The sequence below is a fragment of the Myotis yumanensis genome, unplaced genomic scaffold (assembly GCF_028538775.1).
Source record: "Myotis yumanensis isolate MYYU_CA2020_CCGP unplaced genomic scaffold, mMyoYum1.0.hap1 SCAF_1, whole genome shotgun sequence".
Taxonomy (NCBI): Eukaryota; Metazoa; Chordata; class Mammalia; order Chiroptera; family Vespertilionidae; genus Myotis; species Myotis yumanensis.
Window position 1 is genome coordinate 135,436,898 of NW_027223752.1, and position 12,614 is coordinate 135,449,511.

At 41.7% G+C, this 12,614-nt stretch overlaps 1 protein-coding gene across 1 annotated transcript in view; it reads left to right on the forward strand.

The window, feature by feature from the left end:
- LOC139015680 (cyclin-Y-like protein 1) overlaps positions 1-10,605 on the forward strand; it is a 79,409-nt gene extending 68,804 nt beyond the window's left edge. The window contains exons 7-10 of the mRNA XM_070423465.1: positions 1,550-1,669; positions 5,997-6,163; positions 9,185-9,350; positions 10,495-10,605. Coding sequence (XP_070279566.1) covers positions 1,550-1,669; positions 5,997-6,163; positions 9,185-9,350; positions 10,495-10,605 — 564 coding nt within the window. The remainder of the gene's footprint in view (positions 1-1,549; positions 1,670-5,996; positions 6,164-9,184; positions 9,351-10,494) is intronic.
- The last annotated feature ends 2,009 nt before the right edge of the window (positions 10,606-12,614 follow it).

The following is a 12,614-nucleotide window of genomic DNA, read 5'->3' on the forward strand; positions in this document are numbered from 1 at the left end:
CGGGGCGATCGATCGGGGTGGGGTGGCACTCCGTGATCGCCCCAATGAGGGAGGCCCAGGCCATCCTCTGGGCGGTGACCATTTGTGGAGCCCCAGCTGGGTGGGCAGAGCCCCACAACTAATTGTCCTAAAGAGGAAGACCCAGGCTACCCCTACAGACAGAACTGTCGTGTGTGGGCAGGGCCACCCTCTGCAGGGTGATTGATTTGGGGGCCCCCGTAATCAATCAACCCACAGAGGGAGGCCCAGCCCACTAGCTAGCAATGTGGTGGTGGGTGTGCAGGGCCAGCCAGTGATCACCCCGCAGAGGGAAAACAAAGGCCAGCCAATGATCACACCCCACGCCTGTTGTCCGCAGAGGGTGATGCCAAGTGATGGGGTAGGGGTTGGCAGTGCCACACCAATGGCAAGCAGTGGCAACAGCGGGGGCATGGCCAACTGCCAGTAGCCAGGAGAAGGAAAGCCCCAATAGGGCCTCATCACCAGTCAAGCCTAGGGACCCTACCCGAGGGGTCCCAGATTGTGAGAGGGCACAGGCTGAGGGCCACCCACCCATGCACGGATTTTGTGCCCTGAGCCTCTCGTGTTATATAAGAAACTAGAGGCCCGGTGCGAGCCATTCCTGTACTTGGGGTGGAGGATCCCTCAGCCCAGTCTGTGCATTTTGCAGTCTAGGAGCCCTTAGGGGATGTCTGACTGATGGCTTACATCCTTAGCTCTGCCACAGAGGCAGGAGAGTCTCCTGCCACAGCCACTGTGCTCACCAGCCATCAGCCTGGCTTCTGGCTGAGCAGCACTCCGCCTGTGGGAGCACAGTGACCACCAGGGGTCAGCTCCTGTGTTGAGGCTCAGCCCCTTGGTGGTCAGTGCGCATCACAGCGACCAATTGTTCCGCCATTTGGTCGATTTGCTTATTACCCTTTTATTATATAGGATATGTCAGTAAGAACTGAGTTTCAGCTTTGTATAATTAGTGAGCTACAGTGGACAACATGCCTGAAAAACAAAAATGTATATTTTTAAAAGAAAATTTTCAATAGCATCAAGCAATATGAATATTTGTACATAAACCTAATAGATATGTCAGGATCTCTAGAAGACAATTAAACAGCTATTTCAATAGTGAATTAATTAGAATGACAAAAATTTTCAAATGTCTTCAGATATGCTCTATAACAATATGTAGCTGGTGAGCACTGTATGCACAGCACAGCCTTAGAGCCTGATGGTTACATTCTCAAAGTTGATTGCAGAGAAGTATGACATGATGACCAACAAGTCTTTGGAGTCTAAAAATAGTTCACATTTAGACAGAATATTGTAGGGGAAGGTGGAAAGGAATTTATAAATATTCTGAGGTTGTGCTTGTATTTATCTTTAATGAGTGTCAATATTCAGTCACTGTTTTTTAAGGTCCCATTATTTATATTTAAAAGGCTAAAATACATGTCACCCAATCAAAATTATTTTAAGCGGCACATGGGCACAAGTGGAACATGGTTGTTACAAAAGTACTTAATATTTTTCTTCAATGGGTACTTTCTTTCAGGAAGAAAAGGTTCCTGAGGAATTCTTTCATCATAATCCTGATCCCGAATCAATTTACAGATTTATTCGACCTTTCTTCATTGCCTTTAAGGCAACAGGAGGATATGCCATAACAACATTGGTAAGATAGTTCTTCCTTCAGAACTTTATTAAGGGAAACCTATCAAAGGATGGAAAGTTCACACACTTGAGCTTAATAATCACTATGATTTAAAATGCCCTTGCTTTTTTCACCACAAAGCGACTGCTATCAAAGGCAGCAGGAGGGAGAGGTTTCCAATTTCTCCCTCCAGACCTCAGGAGACATAGGCACATGCAGTGCACACAGGCATACATACAAGGTGTGCTGATGGGGCAGGATGGGGGCAGTAACAGAACCTTCTGGGCCCCAGGCAGTGACAGGTTCAGTGTAGGTCTAAGCTGAGTCGCAGGCTGCATTCCCCGGGCAGTTGTAATGTGTGTCCTGACTGAGAACTAGAGCCCAATGTTCTCTGTTCCTTGGATGATGGGTATTCATCCGTCCTTTCTGTACTCTTGTGCCTGCCTGTGATGTTTCCAGGATTCTAGTGCCAGTAGGACGTGAAAGGGCTTTGCTGGTTGTCTGCTCAGCTACAGCTGTGTAAGGGGCTCTGTGTCATTCATCCAGGATTCCTGTGGAAAGAGTGTGTCATTTGGAATGAGTGGTCCATTCTAGTGAGAAGGAATGGGGATTGTATCACTCCTCCCTCGGACAATCCTAAAGGGGAAAGTCTCCTGCTTGGTCTGAGGGAAGAGTACTTAGTGCAGTGACTCCTCCATCAGTGTTCAGTCAGAATTTTGGAGAGGCAGCCTGTGCTTCTGAATAGAGACCCCTCAGTGGGCACTGGATTAGACACAGGCCTTTCCACAGAGCTGCCAGCCCTCTGGAGTGCTGAGCACAGCTGATCAAAGGCGGGAGTGGTGCTCCCACTTGAAGAGCTAGGAAACTCAGCAAGGAGAGCATCTGGGGTAGAAGAGGGTGAGTCCTTTTCAAACACATTAAGATGATACACCTGTGAGACAGAGGGGCATCTCTAGAGATCATCCTACTATATAAAAACCCTGAGTTCGTCATAATCGGAGGTTCAGCCAACCGAAAGTCAGTCCTGCAGTCAGCACTGGGTTGCCGTGGTGACCCAGCACTGACTGCTGCAGCTGCAGGCACGATGACCCAGCACTGACTGCTGAGAGGACTGCAAACCAGGCCCAGAGAGAGGCCTGAAGAGAGAAGCAGGGTCTGATCCATAGCCTGTGTGGCAGCTGTTGATCAACACTTGCCTCTCTCTTTCTCTCCAAGCCGTGACAGCAGCAGCACCTCTATTTCTCTCCAGGCCTCCACCGGGGCTGCTCATCAGTGCCGCACTACTGAGCAGGCTCTGTTGATAGACCCAGAGACGCTGACTAGCATAGAAACTGACCAATCAGAACCAAATCTGGGTGAAGTGTGAGGAGGCAATGGCTCCCTAGGAAGCAGAGCTTTTGATGCTGATTGGCATAGAAAGAGACTAGTCAGAACCAAATTGGCCAGCAGAGGAGGGCAGTTGGGGGCAAGATCAGGCCAGCAGGAGAGGGCAGTTAGGGGTGATCAGGCAGTCAGGCAGAGGCAGTTAGGGGCGATTAGGCCGGCAGGCAGCCAGGCAGGCAGAGGCAGTTAAGGGCAATCAGGCAGGTAGGCAGGTGAGCAGTTAGGAGCCAGCAGTTCCAGATTGTGAGGGAGATGTACAACTGCCAGTTTAGGCCCATGGGATTGGGCCTAATCTGGCAGTTGGACATCCCCCAAGGGGTTCCCGATTGGAGAGGATGTAGGCTGGGCTGAGGGAGCACCCCCCTCCATGCACGCATTTGATGCACCAAGCCACGCGTTTGAATATGTGGAATTAGAGCATGAATCTGAGCTACTGGCAGGGAATTAGTATTAGCTATTCCAATACTGAGAAAATGTGTGAATAAAAAGTACATGGAAGCAGGAAGAGTAACAAGAGCAGGTATTTAGTGGATATTTATGGAATGAGCAACTTCTTGTCAGCATTGAGCACTTTGACCTCACTCTCTTTCTGGAACCTCGCTTATCTTCCTTCTATTTTATTGTTTCTCCCTGTTTTCGATAGCACCCTAAGCTATGCCTGATGATTTCTCCTTCAGAGCTGAGTCCTTACAGATCTAAGTGCAGAGGATAGAGGAGAGCCATGGTTGAATAAAGTGTTTGCTTTTATGGAGCTTCTGTCCTAGTGAGGAAGAGAGAAATATTTCTTTAACTGAGTGTTGTTAAAAGGTGAATATCTCAGGTAGTAGTAAATATCACAAATGTACAGCAGGGTGACGTGTTATCATGCTGAGAGGGGCTTGCTACTTGAGAGAGGTGATCAGGAAGAGCCTCTGTAAGAGATGACATCTGACCCTGGCCTGACTGAACTGAGGAAGATGAGGAGCTCTGGCGTTATGTGCAGAGGGAACAAGTGCCAGCCTCTGAGACGGGAACTTATACTTGGTATTTGAGTAAGAGTGAGGTATGGCCAGTGTGGTCAGAGTGTGGAATGAGGGAGAGAATGTAGGGCATGTGGACCTAGAAGGGCAAGTGCTACCTGATTGGGCCTTGCAGCTTGCAGGCCATGGGAGGAAGTGACATTTTTATTTGTTTGGTGGAAACCCTTTGGCAGAGTTGAGCAGGGTGGGGAAGTGCTCTTGATTACAAAAGCTATCCTGGCTGCTTTGGGGAGAATGATGGTAGCTGGGAGTCTGAGTGGAGGCCGAGTAGTCAGGGGCAATAACAGTGACATGGGTGAGAAGTGACAAATAGACTGGGAAGCAGCCTCACTATCAGTGACAGGCAGGGATAACAAGAATTGCTCACAGATTGCAGGAGGTTAACTCAATTGGACGTCTTTGGCCAAGCACCTAGGCAAATGGCAGTGCCCCACATGACATTAGGGAATGCGTGGGGAGTGGGGAGCTGGGGTGAAGAGCTCTGGTTTGTATGTGCAAACGCACCGATGACCTTAGCAGTAGTAGGTTCAGTCGAGTGACAGTGCCAGGGGCAGACTACAGTGGGTGAAGGAGAGATGGGAGATGAGCAGCAGCTTCAGGGCATTCACTGTGAGCAAACAGACAGGAGGCAGTCTAGTGATTGTGGGGAGTGGGATGGGTATCACATAAATACATTCATATTTGGGAGAATCTCTGGCACAGGAAAGTGTTCAAGAAGAGGTAATTGTGGGAGGTGTTCTTCAGAAGTGGGATGGGATTGACTTCACTGCTAGAAGAGTTTCAGTAAGAAGAGAAATCTCAATTCCACCGACACAGGAGGGCAAGTGGTATAAATGAATGAGTAATGGCACTTTCTAAATCTGTAGAAGTGATGAAGGAAAGTTGAATGATTTCCAATGTTGTGTATGTCTCTAATTATTCCCAGAAAGTTGACAGTTGAACCTTGTAAGGAGGTTCATTCTTAGGGTATCTGGGAGCATTTAGCTTTGGAAGATTGGTGCAAACTTTCACTAATAACACATAATGTTCAATAACCTTTTGCTTTCTAAAATACAGTTGCGTTTTAACACCTTTGGCTAATGTGAGCTGTCAATCTGATAACCTCAGACAGTAAACATATTCTCCTTCAAAGAACCCTTTGACGAAACAGCAAATCACAGCTTGCCTCTATAATCTTTGCTTAGCTGTTAACTTCACCCAGTTCTTTGTAGAATAGACATGTAATACATGTGAAGAAATCATGAGATCTCACCAGCTATCTGGCAGGTTTAGAGGAGAACCAGGGAGATAGAGACTGGCAGCTCTGCTACCAACTGAAACCAACAGAACTGACCAAGTCAGGTTGTGTAAGACAGAGATGGATTTCACAGAATCGTGATGGAGATGTGAGGCTTAGGGAATATGAAATGTCTATCCTTGGTGTGCGTGTGTGTTTCTTACAAAGGCACTAAGTCCAGGAATACCTGACAGTTGTAAAGACCTGCCTCAGACACACCTGTTTGCACTGCCTGTCCTGCTGCACCACACAGCAGCCACTGGGGGGACTCTCTTTAAAAAAATGTTTAATCCTCACCAGAGGATATTTTATCCATTGATTTTCAGAGAAAGTAGAAAAGAAAGGGGAGGAGAGGAGAAAGATAGAGAGAATCATCAGTATGAGAGAGAGAGACATCTATTGATTGCCTCCCGCATGAGTCCTGACAGGGGCCGAGAGTGGAACCAGCGACTCTTTGGTGAGCAGGCTGGAAATTCACATGGGAAAGTAGGCAGTAGAAGTGTCTGATTTGCAACTGTTTCTTGGCCTCTGGCTTTGGCTGGCCAAGCAGTCTCTCTAGAAGCTATGAATAAAAGGCATGTCAAAAACTGATGAAATCTATCGTTCCTGAAAGTTCTTAACACAGCACTTGAACTGAACTAGAATCAAAAACCAGTGTTCTACTTTGCAGGTTTACATAGAAAGACTTTTATCTTATGCTGAAATCGACATTTGCCCATCTAACTGGAAACGCATTGTTTTGGGAGCGATTATTCTGACCTACAAGTATCTGCACGATGAGGCTATGTGGAATTTTCACTTCTTCCCATTGCTAAGGGGCATTACAATCAAGAACTTGTGAGTTTGCAAGATTTTGATGAAGTTTCTAACCATTTTCAAATACCTTATTTGCCCCATAAAGTTTACAAAATAAGAAATATTTTGAAAGGTTACATTGTGCAGAGGACTGAACTAGGCATAAAATTACACACATTTTTTCTATCTATATTTGCTTTGACATTTCATTCTCCTCATTAATTAGTATGTCTTCATGTGTTATTATTATAATCATCTGTGTGATGATTTGGTATATTTTTCTGGTAGCAAAGTTTGTAGAAGTTCAGATCCAAAAACAACAGTAATGTAAATACCTTAATGCCTTTCTTAATGCTGTCTACCAGTTCAGGTCTTTTATTCCCCCGTTTTCAAAATTTCATTTATTTTCAATAGGACTTTACATTCAATATCTATATATAAATAAAAGCCTAAGCGACCGGCTGCCCAGCCAGTAGTTATGATGTGCACTGGCCACCTGGGCAGATGCTTAATGCAGAAGTGAAAACCATAGGCATGGGAACATGGAACAGACTAATGAATCTCAGAGAGAATGGGGGAGTAGGAAGGGTGGGAAGAGATTAACCAAAGATCTTATATGCATACTAGAGGCCCAGAGCACAGATTCATGCTCCAGTGGGGTCCCGGGGCCTGGCCTGCAGGGATCAGGCCGAAACTGGCTCTCTGACATCCCCCGAGGGGTCCCGGGTTGTGTAAGAACACAAATCTGTGCACAGGGCTTCTAGTTATTTCATATTAGTCTCAGGTGTACAGCATAATGGTTAGAAAATCATGTGCTTTGCGAAGTGTTTTCCACGGTATTTTTAGTTCTGACATGACACCATGCATAGTTATTGCAGCATTATTGACTCTCTTTCCCATGGTGTAATTTATATCCCCATGACTGCATTGTAATTGCCAGTCTGTACTTCTCAATTTCTTCACCTTCTTCACCCAGCGCCCCCAAACCTCTTCTCCTCTGGCAACCATCAAAATGTTCCCTTTACCTCTGAGTCTGCTTCTGTTTTGTTTGTTCATTTATACTGCTTTTTACTGAAATCATATGTTATTTGTATTTCTCTGACTGACTTATTTCACTAACATTATACCCTCTAGGTCCAACTATTCTCTCACAAATGGCAGGAATTCATTCTTTTTTATGGATGAGTCATAATATGCCACTGCTTTTTTATCCACTCATCAGTTAATGGGCACTTGAGTTGCTTCTACAGCTTAAGGATTATGAATAATACTGCAGTGAATATAGGGTGCATATATCCTCTCAATTAGTGTCCTGGTTTTCTTCAGATATATACCAGGGGTAGAATCACTGAGTCAAAGGCAGTTCAATTTTTCATTTTTGAGGAACTTCCAAACTATTTCCCACAATGTCTGCACCAATATACCTTGCCACCAAAAGTGCACGAGGGTTCCCTTTTCTCCACATCCTTGTCAGCACTTACTGTTTGTTGATGATAGCCATTCTGACAGGTGTGAGGATATCTCATTGTGGTTTTAATGTGCATGTCACTGATGATCAGTGATGTTAAGCATCTTTTCCTATCTATCAGTCATCTGTTTGCTCTCTTTGGATAAGTGTCTTTTCAGGTCCTCTGTTCATTTTTTAATTAGATTTTACGTATTTTTGGTATTGAGCTGTATATGTTTTATATAAGGTGTTTAGTTATATATGTTTTTTGAATAAATTTTGAATATTAAACCCCCTATTAGATATATCAATGTCACATATGTTTTCCCATCAGTGGGTTGTCTTTTTATTTTGTTGATGTTTTCTTTTGCTATACTAAAACTATTAGTTTGATATAGTCCCAATCCTTTATTTTTTCTTTTATTTCGCTTGCTCAGGGTAATCTATCAGCAAAGCACTAAGATAAATATTCCAGATTTTAGTGTCTATGTTTTCTTTTAGGAGTTTTATGGTTTTGACACTTACATTTATGTTAACAATCCATTTTGAGTCTATTCTTGTATATGGTGTAAGAAGTGGTCTAGCTTCAATTTCTGAATATATCTGTTCAATTTACCCAACATCATTTATTGAATAGACTGTCTTTATACCATTGAATGAAGTCTCCTCTTATGTCAAATAGTAATTAAACATATAGGTGTGGGGTTATTTCTGGGCTTTCAATTTTGTTTCATTGATCTATGTTTGTTTTTATGCTAGTACCATGCTGTTTTGATTACTATAACCCTGTAGTGGAGTTTGATATCAGGTAGTGTGATACCTCCAGCCTCTTTTGTTTTTCTCTCAACTGCTGTGACGAATTGTCCAGGGTCTTTTGTGGGTACATATAAAACTCTGGATTACTTGTTCTACTTCTGTAAATGATGGCATTGGCATCTTGATAGGAATTTGGTTGAAAGAGATTATTTGAGGTGGTATGGACATTTTAAAGGTGTTAATGCTTCCTGCCCATGAGCATTGTACATGTTTCCATTTATTTGTCTCTTCCTCAGTTTCTTTATTGGTGTCTGATAATTTTCCAAGAGTTTTCCCCTCAAAGATAAGAGTGGTGGTTCTGAATGGATCCATTTGTTGCTGTGGTGATGTGCCCAGTCCTTTTGTTGGCACATCTCTACTTTCCGAATCCCCTTCCTGCTATCAGCCTGGTGAAAATGTCTGCAAGTTCTTCAGGGCTAAGAAACAGCATACACCATTCCTTTCATCTGAGCACTGGAGTGGAGCCCTGTGAATGAGCAAGAAGAATAAACCTACAGCTGCACTAATGGGACTCTGATAATTGAGCCCCTAGTCAACAGCTTTTGTGCACAAGAGACACAACCTCCTTCCCTTTGTCCCAAACTCAAAGTCCTTCCCCTTGTCCCAAACTCAAAGGGGACCACAAATTGTTGAACCTTGTTTGCCTGTTTGAACATTAGTGTATTAGCCCAGCTGGGTAGCCTTTATTTGATTCAAAACTAAACTCAGAGCCAACCTAGTAGCTTAGAATGACAATTTTGAAGAGAACCAAGTTGACTAAAATTGCTCTGTGGTGGTTTTGTGTTTTCCTTCTTCCCTAGAAATGAGTTGGAAAGGCAATACATATGTCTACTGCGGTTTCGTCTGTATGTTTCTACCAGTGTCTATGCCCAATACTATTTTGACCTTCGGTCCTTAGCAAGTGACCATGGATTGTTGCCTATTGCATTGACTCCTCTTCGAAAAGAAAGAGCACTGAACCTAGAGGTAAGGCTGTGGAATCACAAAGTGGAGTTTTCTGCCAGACTCCAAAACCAGTATCTGTGCATAAATCATATTATGTAGAGACTAGGAAAATGAAAAGCTGTTTTAAACTAACACATTGAATAAGACTTATTAACTCTCTCACATCATATTAGTAGTATTTTTATGGTGTATATAAGAATCCAACATTATAAAAATTACCTTTTCTGTGACCACGATTCAGAAAAATTTAAATCCATTTTAAACTTTGATGTTTTTTTTGAAACTGTATTCTATTTTATAACCATACATGAATAATTTCCTACAATTGTATCATTAATTATATCTACAACCATATTCTACTTATCACTCTTAACTCAGTTTGCAAATTCATGTCTTTTCTGTATAGATCACAGTTCAGTACCTTCAGTTTGTTAGACAGAAGTAACCTGAGAGACTGATACTTAGATTGTAGAATATGTACTTCAAACACTGGGTGTAGAAAGTATATGGGTTTTTAATGGCAATTTTAAAGTATGTGCGACAAAATAATATTTATGGCTTATGAATTCTGGGGAGTATACAACAAAATTATAACTAAAATGGACAGTTTTTGTGGTACTTAATAGTCCTTTAGAGTGCGTCTGCCTTAATGTGCAAGTGAAATAGTACCTTGATGGTGCATCAGTCACTACACTTTTTGACCTTTCAGTAAAATACAGCACATGCCAGCCTCATTAAAATTTCCTTAGAGTAAATGCTAACTAATGAAGATTGGGTAGAATGTAAATAGCTGAGTAAACAATGACTTTTCCCAACTGTATATTTATTATATTTAAGGAACCAAGTATGCAGACAACAGATGATACTGTTGTGAGAAAGACTGTCACACCTTTGACATTGTTGAAAAAACCCAAACTTTAACAAATTCTAAGTTCCCCTTTGCTCTGTCAATCTAATCAGAGTCCCTAAACTACTTAACTTCGTGGATGAACATAAAATAGGATCCCAAGGACCATGCAGTGTATACGCCAGCTCTCCGAAGAGGCAAGGACTATAATCCATATAAAGAAGTGGGACTGTGTGGCTATCAGTGATGCTTTCTCTGTGAAGGCTGCAGCTCCTTTATTTTGAATGTACCTGTGTTCTATCTCATGTCTCCCCCTAGGCCATTTCCAGATATTGTGAAAACAAAAACCTGTGCAGGGTGGCCATAAAAAAATCTGGCAGCTGTGCTAACCTTACTGATGTGCAGCGTGGCCATGCCATCTTATCTTAAGGAGGAATGAGGGCTGTGACATGATGAGCGCCTCATCTGCAAGGACTGGAGAAGAATCACAGCTCCTGCTCCAATCCCAGATAAGTTATTTCCTTTTAAGGGAGACGGGGGCGGCGGGGGGGGGGGGGGGGCGTATTGACATAATGAGTATCTCACCTACCAAAACAAGGACTGTTGAAATATAATATTCCCTATTCTGGCAAGTTTAGTATTTCCTCTTAAAAATAAGTGAAAGGTTTTAACCTGATGAGGATCTTTTTTAGCCTATGCTTCATTTATGATCCTTAGTATTTTTCATTTCCCTTTGATTATTTTTATTACTAGAGGATATTACATTTGTTTAATTTTGTTTTCATTTTTGGATAAAAAGGAAATGTGCTTAAAGTACCTATTTCTGTATACTAGTATAGTTTCAAATGCTTTAATGTTTACTTTAATAATGTGCAAAATGGATTATTTTACAGTAGAAAATTCCTTAAATATTTATATTGCTTCCTAGAGCAAAATGGCTACTTTTTTAATATATATATTATGTGCTGTTTCCTTTCCTCCTGAACCTTTTGGACATTGCTACCATATATGAATTATTTTTAAATAATTTTAATTATGAGTTTTCATTTCAGTTTTTCTGACTTTGAAGCTTTCTCTTTCTTTTTAATTGATGTCAGAGGGAAAGGAAGGGAAAAGCAAAGGGAAAGGGAGAGAAACATGGATATGTGAGAAATATCTACCAGTTGCCTCCCATCCAGTGTCTGAGACTGGGGATCAAACCTGGCACCTGGGTATGTGCCCTGACTGGTCACTGAATCCTGGACCCTTTGGTGCCTGGGAAGACACTCCAATCCACTGAGCCATCTAGCCAGGGTGAAGATTTCTCTTTCAAAGAAATTAAATAACAACTATTCTCAATATAAAAATCATATATTCTGTGCTCTTTAGCCTTTGAAAATTCTTGTGTAACTGGCCTTAAAACTGCCACAATGAACTAGTGAAGTGTAGATTTCTGGTGGTACAGACGCTGGATACAAAGGGTGGCTGTTCTGTATTACTTTCCAGGACCGCCTTGCTAGCAGGTATTTCCAAGGGCTTACATTGAGTAAGTGACTTACTCTACCTATAATGCATGCCATTAGCTATCATGTCTAGAAATTGGTTTTAAAGAAATTAGACAACCAGTATCTAGAAAATAAAATTTCATTGTTTGTGATCTACACTTGCTTTCCCTGTAGGACTATCTGTGTTGCACTATAGCCTTTTTGAGTTAAAATGTGTCTGTGATGTCAGCATTTTCTCTCCTAACTCTGCAGTTACAATGGCGAATTCAAAAAACACATTAGCAAGGAAGAATTTTACAAATTTGAACACTTCCATGATGTTTCTTCTTGAGTCTTTTCAAGCATAACCTTTCAAAAAATTTAACATGTTTAGAGTTGATAATACAGTTGAAGGAAGTGAGTAGAAAATATTCACTAGGCTAGGATGTCAGTCAAAAGGGTCATTAAGATTGAGTTTAAATATTTTCCAGGTTTTACTGGGTTGCATGTAGGCATATTTAATATTTCATTAAAGTTATCAGAATGTTGGCAGGAATAGTTGAAGTAATTAAAAATTTTGTAAAGATTAGGTGCTTAAAGCCAGTCTCTATATTAAAAAGTAAGGAAATAGTAAGCTCTTTAATTGTAACTTTTTTAATTAGTGTCTTAGTATATACTGTATACTTACTGTGTACAGTGATGTAAGTTCCACAGTGATAGATTAAAAGGATTCATAATACATTAAGTTTGCTACTTCAGTAACTAATTTAGGTGGGCATACTACACTGAATTCCCCTTTGAAAAATATAGTTTCGTACTTTTTCAGTTTACTTTGCCTCATTTTTAAAGTGAACATGAATAAAATGAGATTTTAAATTTTTTATATCGTGGTATACATTTGAAAAGTTTTGTTAACTGAAAATATGAGAATTTATCTTACATGTCAACATGTGATCACGATTTAAAAGCCGGGCC